General features: G+C 31.5%; 2 protein-coding genes across 4 annotated transcripts in view; one reads left to right on the forward strand and one right to left on the reverse strand.

Annotated features, from left to right (window-relative positions):
• Window positions 1-24573, forward strand: part of LOC126773580 (transcription factor 15-like) — a 74188-nt gene that overhangs the window by 21146 nt on the left and 28469 nt on the right. The gene's annotated exons all lie outside the window — the stretch shown is intronic.
• Window positions 5362-24573, reverse strand: part of LOC126773546 (dual oxidase) — a 38783-nt gene continuing 19571 nt past the window's right edge. The window contains exons 3-29 of one of the 3 annotated variants that reach the window (XM_050494473.1): window positions 22637-22708; window positions 17570-17731; window positions 17294-17481; window positions 15713-15796; window positions 14849-14963; window positions 14450-14616; window positions 13908-14144; window positions 13144-13340; window positions 12754-12887; window positions 12565-12679; window positions 12286-12487; window positions 12052-12205; window positions 11775-11944; window positions 11492-11647; window positions 11160-11306; window positions 10914-11045; window positions 10631-10834; window positions 10340-10527; window positions 9980-10247; window positions 9507-9735; window positions 8846-9063; window positions 8531-8645; window positions 8278-8461; window positions 7910-8069; window positions 7348-7503; window positions 7123-7251; window positions 5362-6267 (exon numbers count right to left, since the gene is read on the reverse strand). In XM_050494473.1, coding sequence (XP_050350430.1) covers window positions 6139-6267; window positions 7123-7251; window positions 7348-7503; window positions 7910-8069; window positions 8278-8461; window positions 8531-8645; window positions 8846-9063; window positions 9507-9735; window positions 9980-10247; window positions 10340-10527; window positions 10631-10834; window positions 10914-11045; window positions 11160-11306; window positions 11492-11647; window positions 11775-11944; window positions 12052-12205; window positions 12286-12487; window positions 12565-12679; window positions 12754-12887; window positions 13144-13340; window positions 13908-14144; window positions 14450-14616; window positions 14849-14963; window positions 15713-15796; window positions 17294-17481; window positions 17570-17731; window positions 22637-22708 — 4412 coding nt within the window. In that variant the 3' untranslated portion in view covers window positions 5362-6138. Of the gene's footprint in view, window positions 6268-7122; window positions 7252-7347; window positions 7504-7909; window positions 8070-8277; window positions 8462-8530; window positions 8646-8845; window positions 9064-9506; window positions 9736-9979; window positions 10248-10339; window positions 10528-10630; window positions 10835-10913; window positions 11046-11159; window positions 11307-11491; window positions 11648-11774; window positions 11945-12051; window positions 12206-12285; window positions 12488-12564; window positions 12680-12753; window positions 12888-13143; window positions 13341-13907; window positions 14145-14449; window positions 14617-14848; window positions 14964-15681; window positions 15797-17293; window positions 17482-17569; window positions 17732-22636; window positions 22709-24573 lie in introns of those variants that run through there. The other 2 variants (XM_050494476.1, XM_050494474.1) reach the window with 2 other exon arrangements.

Consider the following 24573-nt stretch of genomic DNA (forward strand, 5'->3'; position numbering starts at 1 on the left):
CACTTCTGGAGAAGACTTTCAATTAGAGTAAATCATCCACCCAACTTAACACGGGTATATAAAATAAGAGAGAAATACATTTTAAAATAGAGATGTACATATACATACGAATATGAAAGTAAATCGGTATTTCACACCATCCTCTTAGTTCATATAATATATGTAAGATAAGTTATGTATTGCTAATACGTTTTACCTTAGTAAAAAATAAAGCGTATGTATTTTAACGTTGTTTTTAAAATGTTCAATTGTCTAAGTATATTTTTCATAATGCTAGAAAAGATAGACAGAAAAATACAATAAAACTAAAGCCGAGTAAAAAAAATACAATAAAGCCGAGTTATTGTTAAATGTTACTGTAATATGTCTTAAAAATGTATGAAAATACTATTCAAATATCATTTAAGTTGTATAATTGTTGTAAATTGTGTACGAAATAAAATATCACAGACAATTTTCTTGAAAATCGAAATCGAATAAACATTGAAATAAAATTTGATTATGCTGTTCTTGTTAAAGCGAATGGGCCATATACTGCTTTAACGATCGAATCGTTTTAGATTATCTTTACGGATAAATAATAATAATAATTACAGTTTCTTTTTTTAAACTCGTCTCCAGATTATATTAATTATTTTATTTATGAATAATTAAAAATCTACTATTTAACGCGATTATTTTCACATTTCATTTGTCTATCATATTTTTTATAATTTATTTCATATTTTATTTGTCTATGATCTTTAACTTTGATTCTTATTTGGTAATATACAGTTTTGTATTTATTATGAGCCAGTAAATTTCATAGTAATTAAGATAACACTCATATTTCGTAAACAAATCTTGCATTATATTTTATCGCATTAGCATTTGGTTCTCTGATATTATTTTTATGTTAATTATAATTTATATTTGATTTTCACTTATTTGTCTTTTTAGTATATCCAGTACTGCTTCAGAATTTAGTCACTCATGAAGGTTAAGCTTTTAAACTAAATTAATTAATTAACATTCAATGCATACTTAATAACATTATACACGAGACGGTTTTTTAAAGAGAAGTAGTTTCTTAGTAAATTAAAAAAATTAAATGAATGTATGAGACTATCCGGGATTAAGATGTCTTTAATATTTCAATCCGTAAACATGCACTCATCTTATTGCCTATAACTAGCTCATTCTTCGAATATATTATCGGAAATTTAACGGGAAAATTTTACAAACCTTACAATATAATTATATAAAATACAATCATAACATACATAAATACATACAAACATCCTTCTGAAACACTAAAATGAACTCACAATACGGTAATTTATGTGTAGTTCCAATTACAAACTTGTCTTTCTTCTAGGAAGAGAAGTGGAGACAGTTATGTGTATCGAAAATATCAGAATAAAAAGCCACAGATGCTACTTAAAGTTATAATCCTGATTTTTTCAATTGTAATGCTGCCTGGAAACAAACACATACAGTCGATTTACTAAACTAAATCAAAATAATAGAAATATACACCAAAGGCACGAACAACACCTCTGATGGCAGTGGAGATTTGATAGATAAAAAAAATCTATTTCATGTTCAGTAAAGACTGCAGGTCTTGCTCTGTTCAGTTTTAAGATGAAATATTAATCAAATCAGTTAATCATTTCAAAGAACCCTAAAATCAGAGTATTTTGCAATAATTTATAAGCAGAGGTAATAGGTGAAGTTCTCATCGCGTTGCTCAACTGCCCTAGCGGCAACTTTATGCACGTCAACGGTGTAACACTAGATGACACATCTTCGCTCTCAGCGTTTAACATAATGAGGTGAAATATTTCGTGTTCAGATTCAGAGAAGATATATTATCAATGCCTGTTTCGAAGATATCGTAGTCAATGTTTTTTTATCCAAATTTTATTCAATTAAAACTTTATATTAAAAAGTACATAAAAATAGATAAATCCTTAAAATTGTAATGGTGCAGGAATTTAGTGGTGCAGATGTACTTACATAGGGAGGCTTTAGATACATACCGCTCTGTGCGTCTAGACTCGTGTTGAACGTCCCCATAGGTCGTAAAGTTATGTTATATAGACTATATAATGCAATTATAAAAATATTTTCTTTTCCATTAATCTGTACAGTTATTTACTAGCTTCACTATCAATATTGCTTAAAATGATAAAAATGAAAACGTAGGTATGTTACCACTTATAATTTTATCAAAATAAAAATTATTATCACTAGCCATTGTGTTATAAACGAAAGTTCAGGTGTTTATAGTAATTTAAATAATGCGTGGAATAAACTCGGATTTGGAACTACCAAATAACGAAGCTAAGCTTGCCCAGTTGTTAGAACACGTGGACCTGGAGTGATGAATGCGGGTTTAAGCGCGGCTAAGCACTGTCTGTCACAATTGCTTCCAGCTACAGCATAGAGGAATAAGCCATATCCTTAAAGCGGAGAGCAGGCCTTAAGATGAGCATCTTTAGAACATTAAAAAACTGAAACTTTACTGCTGGTATATGTAAACTGATGATAAATTAATTTGTCTAGTTTCGTAAACTTACTGAAAACTACTTTTGTAATACGAACATATAAATGAATGCTGGAGAGGAAGGTCACTGCCCATCTTATTCCAATTAAAGTGTAATGAACGCTTAATGAAATCTTAGCATTAATATAAGAATGACATTAAACCTGAAATTAATAGTTATATGAATATAAATCTTAGCATTAATATAAGAATGACATTAAACCTGAAATTAATAGATATATGAATATCATTTCAATCATTTATAATAAAGAAAATCGTATGTAAAATACATTTATAAACATTTCTTGTTACAATATTGAGTTTGTTTTAAAAATAGATATTTCTGGCGTTTATTTATAGGCGTTATAAGGAAGGAACGATAAATCACTCGGCCAAGTAATTAAGTCATTTGCGTGTTCAACAAAATGTATTTGCTACATTTTTATTACATAAAGTTACGGCTACTGCACTGATTACAAAATATAATTATATTTGAAGTACTTATTCCCACGCGCTACATTGTGATTAAGACTACTCTACATTTTTAAGTTATTCTTATCTGAGAAAGGCGTTAACGAAAAGGGTAAAAAAATTATATATTAAGTGTTTGTGACTCTATTCGCCAATGTAATTACCAATAAGTTATCATTTGACTTAAACTATTTCATTTCACCTTTTCAACCTCTCCTGCACTTATGTGTAATTTAATCATTTACTTAATTGTAAATTGTTTGTAGTCGGATTTTATGTAATTTCATAAAAAAACTATTTTGTAAATTTCAGTTATGTAAATTCTTTATGTGGTCATATTAAAACATTAGGTAATTAATGCCTTATCAAATGATGTAACTTTTATTCACACACTTTATTCTTTTGTTTAAAAATATTTAATTTTATATTTATTTCATTTTTGAGTTCACATTGACCTTTGTGTATTATGCATATTTCATTCAAATATTCTATAATTAACATAGTTTGTGCCCTTAGAAACCAAAATTTTATTAATTATGTGTTTTTAATGTCTATCCATAAAAATACAAGATCATTTAAAAAAATATATTTGGAAATTAACTTATGTAATAATGTAAAAAAAAATATTTTTTTATTTATTATTTGTAGAAATTAAATATTTATGAAATAATAAAGTGTAAGAATAATATTATTATAGATTGGGTGTCGGAGTAAGTTCCAAAATCTTCTCTTCAAAAGGTAGGTCAAGTCAAGGTCTCCACCTTAGCCCAGTTGTGACATGATGTTACTTTTAACAGTCGGAATATGTCCCACTGACTAGCAATGCCTCTCCTTTTAAGGAGTAGGTCTTTGTTTATTGGTTTAATGTATACTCATGTGGCAAAATTTCATCTAACACAAGCATATTTTCCCACGACCTTTTCCACCACCGTCAAGCATAAGATAAATTATATACATACTGGTATGAAAACTTTTTGAAGATCTCGTGTTCTTGATGACGATTATAGAATAATAAGATCAAATTTTTCTATAATCTTGGTTCTAATATAAATATGTCTATGTATAAAATAAAAGTAAAAATGTGAGGCGAATAACATCTGTGCCGAATAATTTATAATACTTCATGGCGACCACGACCGCTCTGACACTCTTGTCACGACGAAGAAGAATGAATATGTATATATTCATATATATATCATATATGTACACATATGACATATGATATATACATTAATCTATTTTTTCTTCATTAAATAAATAATTTCTTCATTATTCTTTTATCATTATTCATTTTTATAAAGTTTTGTTGATTTGTTTTAGATTTGCCAGCGTCTAAGCTATCAGGCCCCCAGCTGCTAAATAACGACAATTATGTTAAAGAGTATAGGCCAGACTAAAAATTATAAGTTATCATAATGTGAAAGTTTCATTTTAATTAAATGAGTAATTTTGCATGAAACTGATAGAAGCATACAAAAAACACTTTTTATAATATTAATGTGATAACATAAACTTGAAACTGTTGGATTTGGACAACTTATATTTGATATAAATTTCAAATTCACGTAATTCTTATATCTGCTTGGATTACATTAGGCATTAACTACTAGTAATTTGAATAAGACAAAATGAAATTCCGTCTATTTAAATATATTAAAAATTTATTTTTGAAAACAAAAAAATTGTAGGTTTGTTAGGTGAGCATTGAGTTGATAGGTGTTCATTTTTATGTCTTTGTTTAGTGACGAGTTATAAAAAAAAAATTACAGGAAATAAAGCATAATATTTAAGCTCTTTAATATGTAAAAAAATCTCTTTGAATTATAAAAGAAAATCAGTCTGATATTCTTAAACTATCTTACGTCCCAATTATTTTAAAAAATTAACAAAGTCGAAGTGAATCAGTTTCCTTAAATTATTCTGTTAATGATAGGTTACTATGGTTAGTACAGCAAACTGCATTGATAACCTTCAAGGTGCTGTTTCGGTTTAACAAACTCTAAAACATTGTACATATTCAAACATTTTATGAATTCAGTCAATTAAATATTTGGCATGTATTGCTTTTCTTTAAATTGGACAATCGGCGGTGCTGTGTGTAGCCAGTTGCAAGGCTAGTCATTGCCTCTTACTTAGAAGGCAACCTTAAATTACCGTCCATAAATAATTCAAGTACGATCTTGAAGGTTTGGGAACACTCATTACATTACAACTACCGTTCCCGGTAGATCTGCGCATGATAACAATTAGAACGAAGGTTTAATTAGTTAATAATGGACTGTAGACAAACTCGCATTGTTCTACCTCAGGTAAGCAATTATTTTAAAATGAATAGTCATTTCATAGGAAACAAAATTTATTGCATTATTTACATTATAAACTTGTAAAAATTGGTAACTTATTCTAGCCGATAAAATCTATCTACATTATTTACATTTAAAATTTTGAATTTAAATTATGGTAAATAATTTATTATATAGTTGCAATGAGTATTCTACAATAATTCTAAGTTTTATATAGCTTTGTACATAAAAATGCGAAGTTGTTTTGTACTAACGCCGCAATGATTTTGTGTTAAAACAGCAGCATCTGAGACGAAAAAAGCGAAATACTGTGAAATAAAATATGACTAAGGAGTGTAGTACGAAAATTCTTTTAAATTTATACATATTTAAGGAAAAAAAAACATGTTTTAACATTATAATAAAAACACAAGAAATTAAGTAATTATAATTAAGTATAAATAATGACGACAGAAATGACTTAAGAAAACTTAATATAAACTGACTTACATAAGTACGTGTAAAATTTCACGTCAGCAAATAAAGGATGGTATTTAAATTTGCAAAAGATGAAAAAAAGTAGGTTTGTATGAAATGCTAAGCACCTGATCCGTGGACTGGGTGCTTAGCAACTGTTTTAGTCATTAAATTGTAAGCTTATATATGCGTTCGCTTGTTTGCATAGATGTGGCCGTAACCTTAAAGACTATTCACAAAGCATGCATGATCTTCATGAATAACAGTTTAATATGATGATTTAAAATGCATGATTTAATAATTATTTTTTTAAATATTCTAAAATAAATATACGTTAGTTAATATTTCACTCCCGGGCAACTTCTAGGTTTTTGATTTTGGTTATCCAAAGTTTTCGAAGTGGTGAATGAAGTATGGTAGTCGTCTCGTGCGGTTGACCTGTTCGCATGCTGACATGACAGATTTGGTGAGCGGCCGAGGACCGCAAGAGAACACACCAATTTTAGAAACCTGAATTTTAAATGTTTATAAGTATTATTAAATTATATTTATTCAATACTAATAAAATGTGTCAATAAATCTGAGACTTAATCCTAAAAAGGTTATCTCATTTCATGCGCAGCAAACAAATATGTATGTAAGGAAACATATACAACGCAAACATGCCACTATTAGTTCTAAAAAGTGCTAGTTATAAGGAGTAACATATAAATAAATTGTATTCAAAGGGAATGATATGATACTCTGTTTATAAAACTTAATTCAGGAGGTCGACACTATTATAAGCTGACGCTCGCATGTTCTAAAAATAAATTTGTATTTTACTATACGAACTTAATAAAATATATAAATTCTGTGATTTCTAGGGCACAGTAACATTAAAGTTATTGCAGATGGCTCTCATTCATGTCCTTGTGTCACAACAGATCTCAGTCACGACTATACTTTATTGCTATCGAATAGAAAGGCAAATCAAATCACTTTATTATTTGTCAAATTAGGTTACACTGAAATATATTGCAAGACAAATTATGAGCTGCACTTTTTATAGTTACTTTAACACTATAATGATACTAGGATGATGCATAAATATAATTATTTGAGATTTCATTTTATTATATTAATATTTCTTACATAATATGCCGTTCATAATTAAATAAAAATTAAGAGTATCTGTAATATATTTTATTAAAAAGTTAAATAGGGCAATATTTAAACAAAAGGACCTTTCTTGCACAAGTAATGTTTTAAAAAAAGTGCCTTAGTTTGTTTAATAGTGAATAAATGACTAAATATCTATATATTTGTTGCTACAACGCAACGCATATTTTCAACAATCGTCAAAGAAAAACATACGATACTTACATAACTGTGCTTTTTCTGCACAAATTTCAGAAAGGAGGACATGTCAGGTCGTCCAAAATGATTGACAGCTTTAAGACCCGTGAACATGGACGTGCGGGACAACCTTTGGAAGTGGTTTTCGCAGATATACTGGAACAAAATTAATTAGTGTCGTGTATTGTAATGCTAGTATGTCTATAACTAGTTCTTTGAAAAGATGAATTATGGGATAATATCAATATTTACCAGCATTGTCGTCCTAAGGTCGAACTTGTGGAAGAACTGTGTGATGAATATGTGTATTTCCAGAACATTTGTAACGTCCTTACGTTCCACGTCTCGTAATACATCGATAAACCATTCAAAATGTTTATGTGAAGGGCAAATCCAAAGGAAATAGACCTAAAAATATTATGAGTCCATATTTAATACAATTAAAAACAATGAAGTCGAGATGGCCCAGTGGTAAGAACGCGTGAATCTTAACCGATGAACGTGGGTTCAAACCCGGGCAAGCACCTCTGAATTTTCATGTGCTTAATTTCTGTTATAATTCATCTCGTGCTTTTCGGTGAAGGAAAACATCGTGAGGAAACCTGCATGTGTCTAATTTCATCGAAATTCTGCCACATGTGTATTCCACCAACCCGCATTGGAGCAGCGTGGTGGAATAAGCTCCAAAACTTCTCCTCAAAAAAGGGAGAGGAGGCCTTAGCCCAGCAGTGGGACATTAACAGGCTGTTACTATTACTATACTATAAAAACAATGACAATTATATATCTTTGTTTTTGTATGTTTCTTTAATACCTTTTTGCAAGCAACTCCTGAATATCTATTGGTTGAGGTACCAAAGACCAGATCATTTAGAATTGAGGCGTAAGGAGTTACACCAATGCCACCACCAACCATAACTGCTACTTCAAATTTGTACCAGTCTTGATTTCCTCCTCCGAAGGGTCCTTGAATTCTAAAGATAATAAAACACATTATGAGTGAAAATACTATTCAATATATTAAATTAATATGATGCGATCAAGATGTTTTATTTTGATTAGCTAGCCTAACCTTGTTGTGAGCATATACATATTAGGCATGCGCACACAAGCTTATAAATGCCTTAATTTGAGAGGTGGCAATTTCGATAAACGCTCTTAAGTTAACCTGTTATTACTTACCTTATTTTCGGTTGGTTTTCAGGATTATAATTGCAAGGATCAAAGTAATTTCTGAGCTTCCAAGTCCAAGGTCCTTGCGCTTTTATGTGACAAGAGAGGAAGTTCTCATGAGGCGCTGATGTCAGTGTAAACGAATGAAATTCTTCCTTCTTAAAAGCCGTGCAGGCTAGTCTAACCCACTGGCCTAATAAATAAAAAAAAAATTAAAATATACTGATAGATATAATAATAAGATGTTTTGATTTATGCTTACCTGAAAGATATTTAAGGTTAGGTGGCCTATAGAACTTGATTTTTATGACATCGGATGGTAACATTTCCGTTTCCAAAACATCTAAAGCCAGATATTTCGTGCGTAGCGATACCACCTAAAACCATATTTGTGTTAATTTATTTCGATACAAGGTACTATAAATACAACGACAACAAACTCAGACTATTTAAAATGTTTTGCAGAAATTTTAAGGTACAGAGGAATTAATGAAATGGGTTTTTTCCTTTTTTCAAACAAAAATACGACTAGCTTAACCAAATTAATATTTATCTTAGATTTTTTTATACAGCTTACTTTATCCAAAGTGTAAATAACAGCTGGTCCGAGGAAGAATATCCAAAATCTCGGTGCTCCAGTGAGCCTTGCAAGCCCGTGCACGAGGCATAGTGCATAGAGCGCCACGTGTAGGGAGTGCGCGCGCCAGAACCACGGGTAGGCGCGTTTACGTATAACCGGATGTGCAAATATAAATATTATGCACATTATAATAAATAAGAGCACACCAGTTACGCCTGCAAAAACGATATTTATTGATTAAGCAGTACAAAGGCAAAACTCATCTAGAGTATTTTATATTTCATTTATAATGATCGTAGGGCAAACCGGGAAATGGACTACTTATTGATCACCTCCATTCCGCCCATATATTATTACTATAGCAAAAAATTAAAATTTCCTACGCCGCTATCGATATAAACTCCGATGTTACGGCCCTAGTACCTATCATTATAGTGGCTCACTCATTCTATTATTAATTTTTGATACTAGAATAGCTTACGAGTGAATGATACAGGCTCAAATCGGTAGTATAAACATATTTTGATTAGTATAAAAATTAAGAATGAGATAATGGACTATATAAATAAACATGCTTAAGTATTATCAACCTTCAATTCATGTTTATTCGATGAGAATAATAAAGCTGATCGACATCAGGGACATAAAATAAAATTACCTGTTATAGTTTGAAAGACCCAATAAGTTATCCCAGGTCTAAAGTCAGATGTGAAGTGAACTTCTTTTGTTAAACAACGTAAATTTTCTACTGGTTGTGTAGAAACGTGGTAAAAGTTGACCATATGACCCGCTGTGTGGAGAAGGGAAAAAAACAGGGCTGTACAAGCTACAATCTTGTGAAACTGGATACTTGAATCTAGGGGAATGTACTGTTGTATGCTGAATTCCTGCAAAAAATATATTTAGTGTTATATTAAGTTTTACAAATATACATTTTACGTAGGGCGTATAAGCTTTATTTTTTAAATGAAACTTTTTGAAGGCACTGTAAGCGTGATTTATTTTAATGTAGTACAAATACAAGATTAAAGTTAGGTATACGTTTTAATGACATATGTATTACCTAATTTATGTTATATTTTTGAGATAGAAATCATTGTTAAACATTCGTATATTTCGTAGTATTCATACCTTTAACTTAGTCAACAAGTTTCTCGACATAGTTAACAATAGAAGACTGTAGCAGAAAGACAAGGAAGCCGCCGATCCCCTAGTTATAGCAATTCCAACTCCCATAATATGCCTCAGATCCAAATGTTCAGACATGAATGAATAATGTGCAAATCTTTCCACGAATAACCCTATCGTTACGACGTAGAATACAAACAGGTAGAATATATTCTGCCTGTTTTCCTCCAGAAATGTCGTAAGATAGTCCCATTTAAGAAGGAACCAATGCCTGTAATGCAATAATTGGAAAAGTTGTATTATTATTTAACAGGACAAACATATAGGTGAAGGATATTAACATTCACCATTCTAATTGCATACCTAGATTGATCCATCGATGGTTCAATATGAAAACTGGTCATTCTTGCAACATTTGTAGATGTGTCCAAAAAGTTTTGTTTAGCGCCTTTGCAGTCTAATCCAATAGCAACAAATTCTCCTTTGTATTCTTTCATCATAAGCTTAAAGTCCGAATACGTGAGATGATCTTTGTGCTGAAGACCAGCATCCTGAAATATTTTTTTTTTATTTAAATTGTTGGTATATCTATGAACACATATCGTAGGCAATTTAGATACTAATTGCGTGCAATTTAGTAAGACTTTTACTCACAGAGAACATGCCATCTATGAGTTCAGTAACGTGTTCATCTCTTAATGATGTGGTTCTTGCAATCTCGACTAACGAACGCAGCATTTCACTTAATTCGCCTTTGTCGATCACACCGTTGCGATCATTATCACACATATCAAATATAATTCGAAGCTTGTCATCTGTTGCTCCGCGTGAAAATAATACAACAGTATCAAGAAACTCCTGTAAAAAATATTTTGTTAACATTTAATTGCAATTGAAAAAAACAAATTATACTGAAGACTCATTTTATATACTGCACCTGAAATGATATTCTTCCATCACCATCTTTGTCCACAATATTGAACATTTTTTTTACAAAAACTGCATCTGATTTCATTCCTAGAGCACTTGCGAATTCTCCTTTAGATAAAGATGTTCTCATTACAATAGACTGTAAAATTTTAATAACAAATTATATTCTTAATATTTTTTATCGGTAGTTGTATGAATTAAGCGCATTGATTAAAAATATTTTTAAAAAATCTTCTAATTTGTATCGATTTACCTCTGGATCGGAATCTTCTGATCTTCTTCTTTTTTCACCTGGTGCAAGACCAAAAGTAATAGCATATGCTTCCCTAAAGAAATGTTCTAGTTTTCTTTGACGTCGTTCTCTTGTTTCCGCTGATGCTAAGATTTGATCTCGATGTCCCTACACGGATAAATATTTATTATATTATTTATATTCGTAGAAATAATTGTCGAAAGTTACACATATCAGAGGAATATTAGGCTCAAGATTAGCTTCGCATATGATATAAAACGAACTTTCAACTGAAATAATAAAATTATTAAAGACAAAATATGATTTTTACATTTCACTTATAAATTACTTACCTGAGTAAGATTAAGCGCTTTTTTGTGTTGCGCGAGGAAGGCGTCGAATTTAACCAGAAATTTGCGACGCGAAGCAAGAGAATCCATTTCTAGAACAAGGTCATGTTCACGCTGCACTCGAATTAGAACAAGGGGACGTTTGTTGGTATGACTTTCCTAAAATAATATAATTATTTGAAAATGTTTTTTGATGTTGTTGATTACCAATCGCAGTTTTTGTGTAAGCAAAACTTTATAATTTAAAAAAAAAAAATATTATTAAAAAAAATATGATTTCGCTTACTTGACTCTCCAATACAGTGAGTTGATCAGTGTGCTCTAGCGGGAGAGTGCGTAACTTATCACCTTTGCGGTCGGTCACATGTAGTGCAGATTCTGGACCAAGTCTGAGCTTTACTAGCCTCTTGTGGGATGCGTGTACCCATTCCCTACATACCATTTTATCTACAGAACCTACAAACAAGGAATTTGATTTAATTATTATTTTTACGTGTACGTTTACGTGTACAAACAGTGCCTGTTGTTACAAAATATATATTTCTAAAATTAGATAAAGCTACCTTTTTGTTCAGCGTTCTTCAAATGTTCTTGCTGTATCTTAAGGCGACGACGTCGGCTATTTTGCAGTTTTACCACACCGTAGCCTGCACCAGCGCAAAGTATCGGAACGAACGCGAGTATTAAACAGGTGTAAATGTATGCAAACTCATTGCCCTGGAAATTTAGTAAGATTAAAATTGGATATTACAATATTGTAAAAGATGAAAGTTTTTATTAATTGAAAAGAAATTTACTTCAAAGTAATCGTAGCCCTTCAGATATTTGCAAGGTGGTAGTTTAGATGCGTTTAGCTGATATGGCTGACGACACGGATCTCCATCTCTCCAGTGGAATACATCTCGTTGGATATCGTTAGGACCTACTGCTGTGCTATTTACTATAATGTCCCAAAGACTTATACGACGTAGTTCAGCGATTTCTTCGTGGGTAAATATCCTGAAATTTTTTTGAACGATAAGCATACTCACATTGATGATTTTAAATTCTCAATGGTTTAATTGATAGTGTCTTACCCATTTCCTTCGTTCTCAAACCAAAATCTGTCAGCGTCTCGTATTCTTGTAAACTGGTCAATGATGATTGCTCTGAATAGTTCTCCCGGGTGACCAGTTGATTCAAGCATTCCACCTTGAAAAATAGTTTTATTTTTATATAAATATTTTTTTATATAGTTATTAATAATAATATCAAATTGCTCTTACCAATATAAACGTCTATGTTATCGAGCCTGCCTTCGTAAATTTGAATCAGATTTTGGAGTAAGTCAGGATTATTTTCGAAAAGTTGTGGATTAATTTCATTGAAAGTTTTGATTTTAGGTAGATCAAAGTATTCCCTGTAATAAGTATAGAATACATCAGAACATTTCTTATATAAAGAAAGAACGAGCGACGTTTATCATTGATCTGGATATATAAATCGAATAACCAATTTCGGTCAACACACTGAAATTGGTAGGAGATATTATAGAGCTGTAGTTCGTGCGTAAACACAAGTGCGCTCTCTATTCCCTTAGTCCCATCATCCAAAGGCACAGCAAACCGAGACGACAGAATGTTTGTTATCGTTAATGATGTTATGTTGTGAATTACCTAGCGGTGTTGTAGTCGGGAAGGCCGTTGTCTCTTCCTCTCATAATATTCAAAGCACCGAGATCTCTTCGTGAGAATTCCATCGGTCCAAAGAGATTATCCCTCACGTCTGAGCATAAGAGTGCATCCTCACGCTCTGATAATTGTGATGCCATACCCATAAGAACTTCTTCTATAGGAACTTGAGACATAACATCCTAAATACAGTATAGTATCATTAAAAAAACAATCCTATTTATTTTGTCATATTATCGTTATTACTTTAAATGGATGTGCTCTGTTTTAAGAAATATTATGATATATATAACAATTTCGGTCAAGGGAGTATTTTATCTTAATAACTTGACAACGTTCAAACTAAGAAGCACTAAAAAGTTATTGTTTCGCTAAATTTAATTTCAAAAGTCACGAATACCATTATATTTTATCACATCAACGGTTTAATATTAAAGTCGAATTGTGAGAGGTGAATAAATGTATAACACGGAGATTGGTTCTTGTTACTTAATACTAAACTAATACTAATCTGGCGTGCGAGTCGTATTCAATAATCGTTTACATGAAAAATTACAGAAGCTTCGCACCGCATTTTCTAGTTTATAAATAGTAATGTAGTTTTATATAAACAAATTAAATCACTTTCTATTATACTGAATATGTTTAATACAATTTTTTACGAATAAAAACAAAATAAACTATATTATCTAGGATTCCATAAGTACTTTTGAATCATCAATTAGCTAATTTAGACATAAGATACTTACATTTCCATCCCACCATGTTTGGCACAGCCTAATTGCATCATGACCGCCAGGCGCTCTACCGTATCTACAGTTTCTGTCTCTCAACAATATGGCCGGTGGTACTAATGTATGTCCAAATCTGAAAGCAGCCACTGCGAAGGCGTGTGTGACACCTGGCGCTACGTCTGCGCGGTATCCAGAGTATGGTGGGATGGGGATGCCTAGGAAAGCTGGGACGTACTCATAAAGGATAATGTTCTGGAACGTGAAATAGTTTTATGTCAATTATTGAAAATAATTAAAAAAATGGAGAGAGATAATTTGTTTTATTTAGTAAGCTATAACTTATTTTTACTATTAGATTTATAATATTTGTCGTTATAAGGTAATATTTAAAATATATTTTAATATTTAAAATAAAGTAAGTAAGTTTACGAAATGACAATTAAATGTCTATGAAGAAAAAAAAATGTTATCGAAAATAATTAATTTTCCTGTTACTTTATTACGGTTGAGTAAATAATATACCTGCACCAGTACATATACATATACTATATATGTACCTGTAAGCTCGCAATTACGATTCTTCTCGCTCGCTGGAACAGCTGTTCGTCACTCCAGTCTGGATGTTGTCGATGAACACGCGCTGCTACTACGTTGTGCCATCGCATCAATAGTATGCCAAATGTTACCATCGCTGGGTTTTGATTTGTACGCGGATCGCCCAACACTGAGAGTACCAAAGCAATTTATTATATAAACATCATGGAGTAGTAAATAAATATTATATTCAATGCTTCGATATAGTTATTATCAAAATAATATCAATGCACTATGATTTTGATTTGAGTTTTCTTTATTTATCAACAGACAGACAACAGGGTCAATAATACAATTAAATTACTTTTCTTTGTAATAAAAACATTTTTAATTTTTAAAACTAAGTTAAAAAAATTACTTACAAAATAGCCTTTCGGGACTGAGCATCCTCATGTAATGAGGAACTGGGTTGTTAAAGAGTGGTACACGCTTCGTATTACGTAAAGGCATTCCTCCTTCACTTGCCAAACTTCCATTCTGCATTAAAAAAGGATATTTTATTTACATTAATTAGATATATTTTAAGAATCCTGCTTTGATCATTAAAATTTCTGTGATTGCAGCAATTTTAAACGGAATGCATCGTAATAATTTCAAACGCTGCAGCAAATCAACCGCTTGTCAATTATATCGATAAATAATTGAGCACTCCGTTCAAGTTAGTAAATGTAAAAGGTAAGAAATGTCACAGTTGTTAAGGTTTGATATTTATCGTATTATGCACTAAATAATTTTACAATTATTATATAAGTCCTAAGTCTTATATATTTGACATATTATGAGAATACTGTTGTAATATTTCGTATAGATGTATTTAAAAATATAATCTGTATTTATTAACTACCAAGTAATAGTTATTAAATATATTTTTTTCCTAAAAGATTTCGATGTAATGAGTAATTTTATAATCCATTTTAATTAAATTATTATAAGAAGTTTTTTTTTTAAATTAATAACCAGTTAAAAACTATATAATATTTTATTTTATATGATGCGTTTATGACATCTGAAATCTGTAAATTAAGATATGAATTACTACGCAAAGCAAAACCACGGACAAAGATCATTAAAATAATGAAACATGTTCTGGCGAATCTGTGTGGCGTAATATAATGAGTGAGTGGTCGGTCTGTGAAGAGTAAGGTTTGCAAATGCAAAACAAATCAGTACGTATATTGTAGGCATATGAATGTACATAAAGAGGCAGGCGTGGCTGCTGGTGGCACCTGAAATGACCTCATTGCATTCACCCAGGCCTCACTCGTACTGTACACGAAACTGCTGTCAATCCAAGATGTTATCTGATTTATCTGAAACAAGACAGAGATTTTGAAATTTTTATATTTTAATTTTAGATTTTGCACCTATGCTTTTACAAATTTGACACTTACTTGATTGCTAGTTTAGTTTTTGAGTCATTTCATGATTATATTATGATAAGAATATGAAATTCACGCGTATCACGTTAATAGTTTCAATTTAAAGCGGATACTAGGAATATTATTATGCATATTATGTACTAAGTCCTTCTCCGAAAGGCGAATCATCATCTAAATTTAAAGAATGAAAGAAGACTTTTTAGTTTTTTTTCAGTTAGACGTTACAAAAAAAGTTAATATCGCTTGTGAAAAATTAATGTCGCAATTCGCTCTTGCTTTATACTAAATTTACGTTTTATTCTGTATGATAGTTGATTAAATTTTTCAGTTAATATAATATAAGAAGTATATATGCGACAGTTTTCGACGTTTAGACAATAAAATTTAGTAAATTTATTTATTATTACACACAATAATTTCTGTTTTTTTATGTTCTTCTTTCGTACTTTTTTACTCATAGATAATGTAAATATAAATAAATACTTGTAGTCGGAATCGGCACCGTAAATACATTTTGTCGTCAACATCGCCATATTAATGTTATTTGATTTATGTATTATATAGAAATCAATAACCTTTAGGGTACAATTGTTAGTTTAATAATAAAGCACTTTGTATAAAGACCGTGGCAAATCCTATGACGCGCTATTGGTCTCAACCTTAAGATCAATAAATATTTCTTAAATGTTTTATGAAATAAGCACATTTTATTAATTCAATTAGTTTTCAAATTAACATTCTATAACAACGCCGTACGGAATGTGTGAACTTTATATTTGATGTCGGGACTTATTTGATGTTGATCAACGCTACGTATTCAGATGCGATCTAGGTTAGAAGGTGCCATTGGATTTTATTGCCTAGAATTCGACCTTCGAGTTACAAATCAATAATAGTATATGTGATGTATCAATGAGTATGTGTATAATATTTCAGAAGCAAGTGTGTAATTTTAAATACACTCGAATTGTTAACCGAGCCGAGATGGCCTAGTGGTTAGACCGCGTGAATCTTAACCTATGATCGAGGGTTCAAACCCGGGCAGGCACCACTGAATTTTCATGCGCTTAATTTGTTTTTATAATTCATCTCGTGCTTGACGATGAAGGAAAACATCGTGAGGTAACATGTGTCTAATTTCATTGAAATTATATCACTTGTGTATTCTACCAACCCGCATTAGAGCAGCGTGGTGGAATAAGCTCTAAACCTTCTCCTCAAAAAGGGAGAGGAGGCCTTAGCCCAGAAGTGGGACATGTACAGGCTGTTACTGTATACTGCATTGGAGCAGCGTGGTGAAATAAGCTCTAAAATATTCTCCCCAAAAAGGAAAAGAGGCCTTAGTCCAGCAGTGGGACATTCACAGGCTGTTACTTTGAATTGTTAACGGATCTTTTGTCGTTATATTTTGTTGAATAGAATAATTACTTGTTCTCGAGGACTGTTAGGACTTTGTCCAGTAGATCTGTCGTAAGCAGCCCTATGGAAGGGCATGTACATAGCGCCTTGGCATTCTGGGTCGTACATGTGGTCGCATTTATCTACTGGGATGCGATGCTGCTCGATCGGACACCCGGACTCTGAGGCCATCACTATCTCTCCCGTGACAACTTGACCTGCGGAAAATATATATTCATTTATATGCTGGAAAATATAAATACAATGTTACACAAATGTTATCGGTATACTTGAAATAAAATGTACCGAAAAATGCAAGCAAAGCTGTTCTGTTAGCGGTTGACGGTAGTCCATCCTGTCCTCGCATGAAAAGCTTCGACAAAGTTCTTGCGCCTGGTCTGTCTACACCCGCCATCATATACACGCCGTCAGCGTATGAAGCGGGCGTTTTTCTTGTTAGTCGGCTGCCTGGTAAATGAAAAATAAAACTTTTAGTCGATGTAAGATTAAAACAGACAACTAATCGGTTTTCGTAAGTATTATTTAGTGACTTAAATAAGTACAGATCAAAATTAAAAATTAATATTGTATAAAAAAGACCACATGGAACGGAGGCAATAATGCTAAGAACATTTCGTTGTTGATTCGCGATTCCGATTCTCTGTGTCGAAAATAAATCATTTGCACTAATAATCCAAAGCCCAAGTGTTTCAACTTCAAACGGCAAAATATTTAATTTATCATTAAAGTTGCGCAACTTGACCGCTTCTTTTTCTGCCTCGGTTTCAGCACTTATGGGACTAATTAATCAATGTATGTAGAGTTCCACGATAGAGATGATATAAAGTTGAGTGGTGCCTGAGCAAATTCAAAATTCTTGATTTGGTCTTAATGTTAAGGTTTTATGAACATACAGATACAGAGATTATTTCAGTATTTAACTTAACACCGGTTAAACGACGTATTTTAACAAGGCCGCTATTACATTATTTATATTAAAACAATAGACCTTTTCTTGTTATTTAGATTATCTGTTGCATAAATCTCAGTTTCTTTTTTTTTACCTTTATAAGTTCTTCTTTGTTTTGCACTTCACATATAATAGTTATAATATTTATACGTCAGAAACTATTTATTTTAATTTATAATCTATCAATATTCAATGTTCAATAGTGCGTGATGTAATATTTTATGAAGCAGATTAATGATGATTATTTTGTACCGTACACGCTGCAGGCATACGTTCACTTCGACTATGAGACATGATCTTGTTTCATTATTTACTATCATATTTAAATCCGATTTCTCATGCAGATAATGAATGGAGTACTCAAATAAGGCAATACAAGTAATAATGTAGTCTAAACGGAAAACACTTTAGCTCCATACGTAATTTTGTTACCAAATTAACATCAAGTTTAGTTCCCAAAAGAATAGTATAAACTTGAAAAGTATTGAAACAAAATAAAACTAAAAATGTCTTCTATGCTTAAGAATTTCGCAAAAATTGGCTGACACAAGCCAAACCTGGACGAACTATAATAATATGAAATATGAAACAGGAAAACGGATACAAAACTGGAACGGATGTTTAAAGGATTTCCTTTTAACCTAAAACAATTACCATATACGTATGGTAACCATTTATTATAATACAATTTTCTATCATCTATTGGATGCAGTTGATCGAGTTATATAGCCTTGTCTGGCTACATCCCGTTCACAGTTTCATTATAACTGCATTTACGTTGGATTAATTAATGACATTTATTTATCTACTTTTTAACCTACTTGCATATTGTCTCACACATTTGACTAGATAAGTTTGTGTTCATTGAAATTACATTTATGTTAAGATCTTAATTTTTTATTACGGTTTTTATTGATTTCTTTAAAAAATAAAGTTTCAATTTAGAAGTTAGTATCATTCGGCATGAATAATATTTTATTTTTATTTTAAAGCGTTATTTATATTAAGCAGTTTGACAAATCAATTAATTTTATGATCAGTTCAGTTGTCAAATAATAATAATAATTATTATTTATATTATAATTGATTTTATAAGCAATGTTTCTGTTTTTTAGAGGTTTCCGACGGGGATTGTAATTATAATCTACATCTAGTAGAAAGTGAAACCTATACATTATTGAAAGTGTTGTTGAACGTAGATCAAAGGATCAAAACCTAACGTTCGATAGATATTATGAATGTTGGATATTTCGTGATTGATAGTTTCTAATAAGTATGGAGGTGGTATAGCAAATAATTAAGGTGTGCGTGATCATTGGTGGCGTAATACTCATTCGTTCAATCGACATGAACTTCGAATTAGGAACGAGGAGATCTTCAAACAAGGCATTCTTTTGTAACTTGAGATAAACATAGCTCGATTTATACTTGATTGTGCAAACTGTGATTTATGCCTTCTTTGTGTTTTGAGATTTATAGCAGCGAAACTTCAGAAATTGGGTTAGTAAATCGTAAACCGTAAATGTACTCAGTAACAGTAATACAACGCTATTGTTGTACTTCATTATTGTCGGATCACTGTTTGAAAGCTATTTGATACAGTATGGTTGTATTACTATTAAGGTGCGTCTGTATGTAATATTGAAGTACTATTTTTTATTAAATAGGTAGGCGGAGACATTGGCGCCGTGAGAAATCCTAACTATTCCTGATATTGCCAATGCGGCACCAATATTGGGAAGTAAAATGTTATGTCCCTTGTGCTTGTAGTGACATTGGCTTACTCACTCTTCCAACCAGAACCCAATAATACTAAGAATTGTATATAGTATTTGTTTGCTTAAAAATCACTTATCAAAATAATAAGTAATTTTAATATATATACTATTTTTTTATATTTTAATGGTCATTTTACTATATAGATGTATGAAAAAATGATGATCTCATGATTATTTGATTTTTAAGTCACCTGGCTGCGGTCTAATTTTAATGGCAAATAAACACGGGTCTCTAATTGGTACAAATAAATCGGATCTTTAATTACCTAGAAGCGATTAAATATTAATTCTTTTTTTATGAATTGTTTCTTGTGTAAATATAAGCATGTCCTATACTTATATAATATAGACAAAAAATGTTTGTTTGTAATCAAAATATATATAAGAACATCGCATTGTATATATTATATTAATTGGAGGCAACTAAAAATAAACATATAAAATTTTAAATATTTTTTTTATTTCCATCTTTCGACATATTTCCAAATCATAAAAAACGGATTCTACGCAAATCCTATCCAAAATATATTTTTCTTCTTATTTAGCCGTGCGAAGCAGGGCCGATTAGCTAGTATTTCAATACAACAGTAAGAGTTAAGTTGTCTATAGTATAAATGTTACGCAAATTCGTATGACAATTTAATTATTATTTATCAAATCATGTAATCTCAGATTGTATTGATTAGATGATGTAGTTAATCATTATTAAACACAACTTTCTAGAGATCATTACTAACCGTATTCATTACTAACATAACACTAATAAGGTTTTTTTTTTTTATAGAATAGGAAGGCGGACGAGCATATGGGCCACCTGATGGTAAGTGGTCACCAACGCTCTTAGACATTGGCATTATAAGAAATGTCAACCATCGCTTATAGCCAATGCGCCACCAACCTTGGGAACTAAGATTTTATGTCCCTTGTGCCTGTAATTACACTGGCTCACTCACCCTTCAAACCGGAACACAACAATATCAAGTATTGCTGTTTTGCGGTAGAATATCTGATGAGTGGGTGGTACCTACCCAGACGAGCTTGCACAAAGCCCTACCACCAGTGTTATGGATCCCGAGGTCTTGGGTTCAAACTCTGGGTCGGACCAATAATTACTTACCACCCCATCAGATAATGAGAAGGAATAGTGTGTTCACTGGTGTGCCTGCACAGAATCGTGCTTTAAGATATGTCCTCCGTTGTTGTCGTTAAATGGCCGCATTGGCCGAAATCAGACCCAGAGAAATCACGTTCATCTTTGTTACTTAAAAATATACATGACAACAACGAATCGTAAAAAACTTTATATTTATATTAACTATATATCAAGTAATTTTATGATTACGTTATAAACAGGAACAAAGCTCACATTATTTATTTAACATGTTAGCTAATATTTAAAATTTAACGGATACAGACACATATTTAAACTTCATATTTATTTTATTATAATATTTATCGACTATTGAACCTATTAGGACCTATTAAGGCCTATTTTCTCAATAGGCTAAGCATATTTCCTCTCTCAGAATTTAATTCGTTCTCTAGTCAGCTCTGAATTTCTATTCAGATTTGATAAGCCATCATGCTAATTTCACAACACGATGTACAATAGCAAGTATTATTTGTTTCAAGGTAATATCGATAAATCAAAACGTTAAAACAAATATGACATGAACAGCGTCAGTTCGAATCATGACAGCTGTCAGAGGTAGCGGTAGTCGTACACTTGATATGTCTTTACAAACATTGCAATATGATATACTCCAATGTTCGACCTTGTAACTTATACAATACCATGTAATTGTAGATCAACTATCGTCGTGCTTAATAAAAGTATTCATTTTTGATTAGAAATCATGTTTAGCTTAGTAAATGTATGCGCGTGTGAAAACAAGTTAGTTAATGTGAGAAAAATTAAATGTGCAACTTGTTAGTATACTATAGCCATATTTTAATAATAATGCCATTTATTGTACATTATATTTTACTGGAGATAGGGCTTTGTGCAAGCTCGTCTGGGTAGGTACCACCCACTCATCATTCTACCGCAAAATAGAAGTACTTGATATTGTTGTGTTCCGGTTTGAAGGCTGAGTGAGCCAGTGTAATTACAGGCACAAGGGACATAAGATCTTAGTTCCCAAGGCTGGTGGCGCATTGGATATGTAAGCGATGGTTGACATTTCTTACAATGCCAATGTCTATGGGCGTTGGTGACCACTTACCATCAGGTGGTCCATATGCCCGTCCGCCTTCCTATTCTATATAAAAAAAATCATAAATATATATTTTATAATATATAAATAGTATAAACCTATCGGACATGTGTTCTCATCGCTAAGTAGCGATCTCTTATAAAATCACGACAGAAATCTGTTGTCGAACATTCCCAATAGATTATAATATATTTCTATGTATATGTTATTTAAACAGAAACAACAAAATTCTAAAGTATAGGTTAAATTTAATATGTGAACATTTGTTACAGGCTTAAAACTTTGCTTAAAAAATAACAATAATCCCGTTAAGCAATCATTTTATATAGTCCAAAATAGTTATATGAAAAAAAAGAAAATGTATAAGTGTAATATTTTAGTAAATCAATTTAGGTATAAGATTACTTACCAACTGAGCCCCAATCGGGATAGGCTCTGTTATTGAACCAACCATCGTACCGCTGTTTTTCATAATAAACCTCTGAAACAAAAAAGCAATTTAAGTTATAAAATAAATAAAATAATGAATAATTAGAAAACGCAACAACTTTCCTTTATCTGTTTTCGAGTATTTCTTCGAAAATCTTCTTCTATTGTTTTCTTATTTTTAGTTGGCTTGAAAGCAAAAAGATAACGGTTTTTTTTAAAGAATAAAAAGGCGGAGGAGCACCTAATGGTAAGTGATCACCAACGCCCCTAGACATTGACATTGTAAGAAATGTTAACCATCGCTTATATCACCAATGCGCCACCAACCTTGGGAACTAAGATGTTATGTCCCTTGTGTCTGTAATTACACTGGCTCACTCACCCTTCAAACTGGAACACAACAATACTAAGTACAGCTGTTTTACCGTATAATATCTGATGAGTGGGTGGTATCTACCCAGAGGAGCTTGCACAAAGCTCTACCACCAGTAAAATTTTATATATATCTATTGGTACAAAACGTAATAAAATATCAAATTTATAGATAACTTGAAAGTTATAAAATATAATTTATCCTTTTGGATTTAATTTAAAAGTACATATATTTTTTCTGTAAGAAAAACAAGTCTTTTCGACTGCCGTTTGAGCTTTTATGTAGATAAGACAACTAAGTGAAAAATATTTTAATGGAATGCAGTCATCAAATAATCCGAGTAGTTTTTGTAATGTTTTTACTACTAACGACGATATAATAAAAAAAACATATAATAGGTTATTTTAATGTTATAATTTGCATAAAAACTTAACTTTTATAATCTGTGTGCGAGTCACGATTTAACCTATAGAAACTATAAAATAAAATGATCAAACGGATACAGAGCTCGCCATCTGTAGCACCTGCACAATTAATTTCTAATTCAGTACGCCACGCAAGCATTAAATAGCTAATTAAAATTACACGATGTTAGATTTTTTTTATATTTGTATTGTATCTTGTATTGACCCTCGATTTAAAACTGACATAAATCCATATTGTTGATATGCTGTTTATATTGAATTTTATGTAGATAAAAATTTAAAGAACGTTTGTCATTGCCTCAGTATTATAATTTTTTTTTTTTTTATAGAATAGGAAGGTGGACGAGCATATGGGCAACCTGATGGTAAGTGGTCACCAAACGCCCTTAGACATTGGCATTCTAAGAAATGTCAATCATCGCTTATAGCCAATGCGCCACCAACCTTGGGAACTAAGATTTTATGTCCCTTGTGCCTGTAATTACACTGGCTCACTCACCCTTCAAACCGGAACACAACAATATCAAGTATTGCTGTTTTGCGGTAGAATATCTGATGAGTGGGTGGTACCTATCCAGACGAGCTTGCACAAAGCCCTACCACCAGTAAACGAAAGTTTATGAAACGCTTAATGTGTTATGTTTTCTTCCTCTATAAAATATGATAATTAATATTTAAAACAGATTAATTTAATTAAACCTTACTTCTAAGTTGTGGTTAACCAGCGTTACTATTAATTCGTAATTGAATTTTACGTAACTTATTTTGCTATATATATTATACTATTTATCTTGGTAAAGCGTTTATTTATATTGATACGATACAATCAGTTACACATTTTTTAATTTTATTCTTCAATTTTGGAAAAGTGTACAATTTACTTTATCGACACCGTAGCAATACTTGATATTGTTGTGTTCCGGTTTGAAGGGTAAGTGAGCCAGTGTAATTACAGGCACAAGGGACATAAAATCTTAGTTCCCAAGGTTGGTGGCGCATTGGCTATAAGCGATGGTTGACATTTCTTACAATGCCAATGTCTAGGGGTGTTTGGTGACCACTTACCATCAGGTGGCCCATATGCTCGTCCACCTTCCTATTCTATAAAAAAAAAAAAAA

This window comes from Nymphalis io, chromosome 15, assembly GCF_905147045.1.
Source record: "Nymphalis io chromosome 15, ilAglIoxx1.1, whole genome shotgun sequence".
In the NCBI taxonomy this organism is placed as follows: Eukaryota; Metazoa; Arthropoda; class Insecta; order Lepidoptera; family Nymphalidae; genus Nymphalis; species Nymphalis io.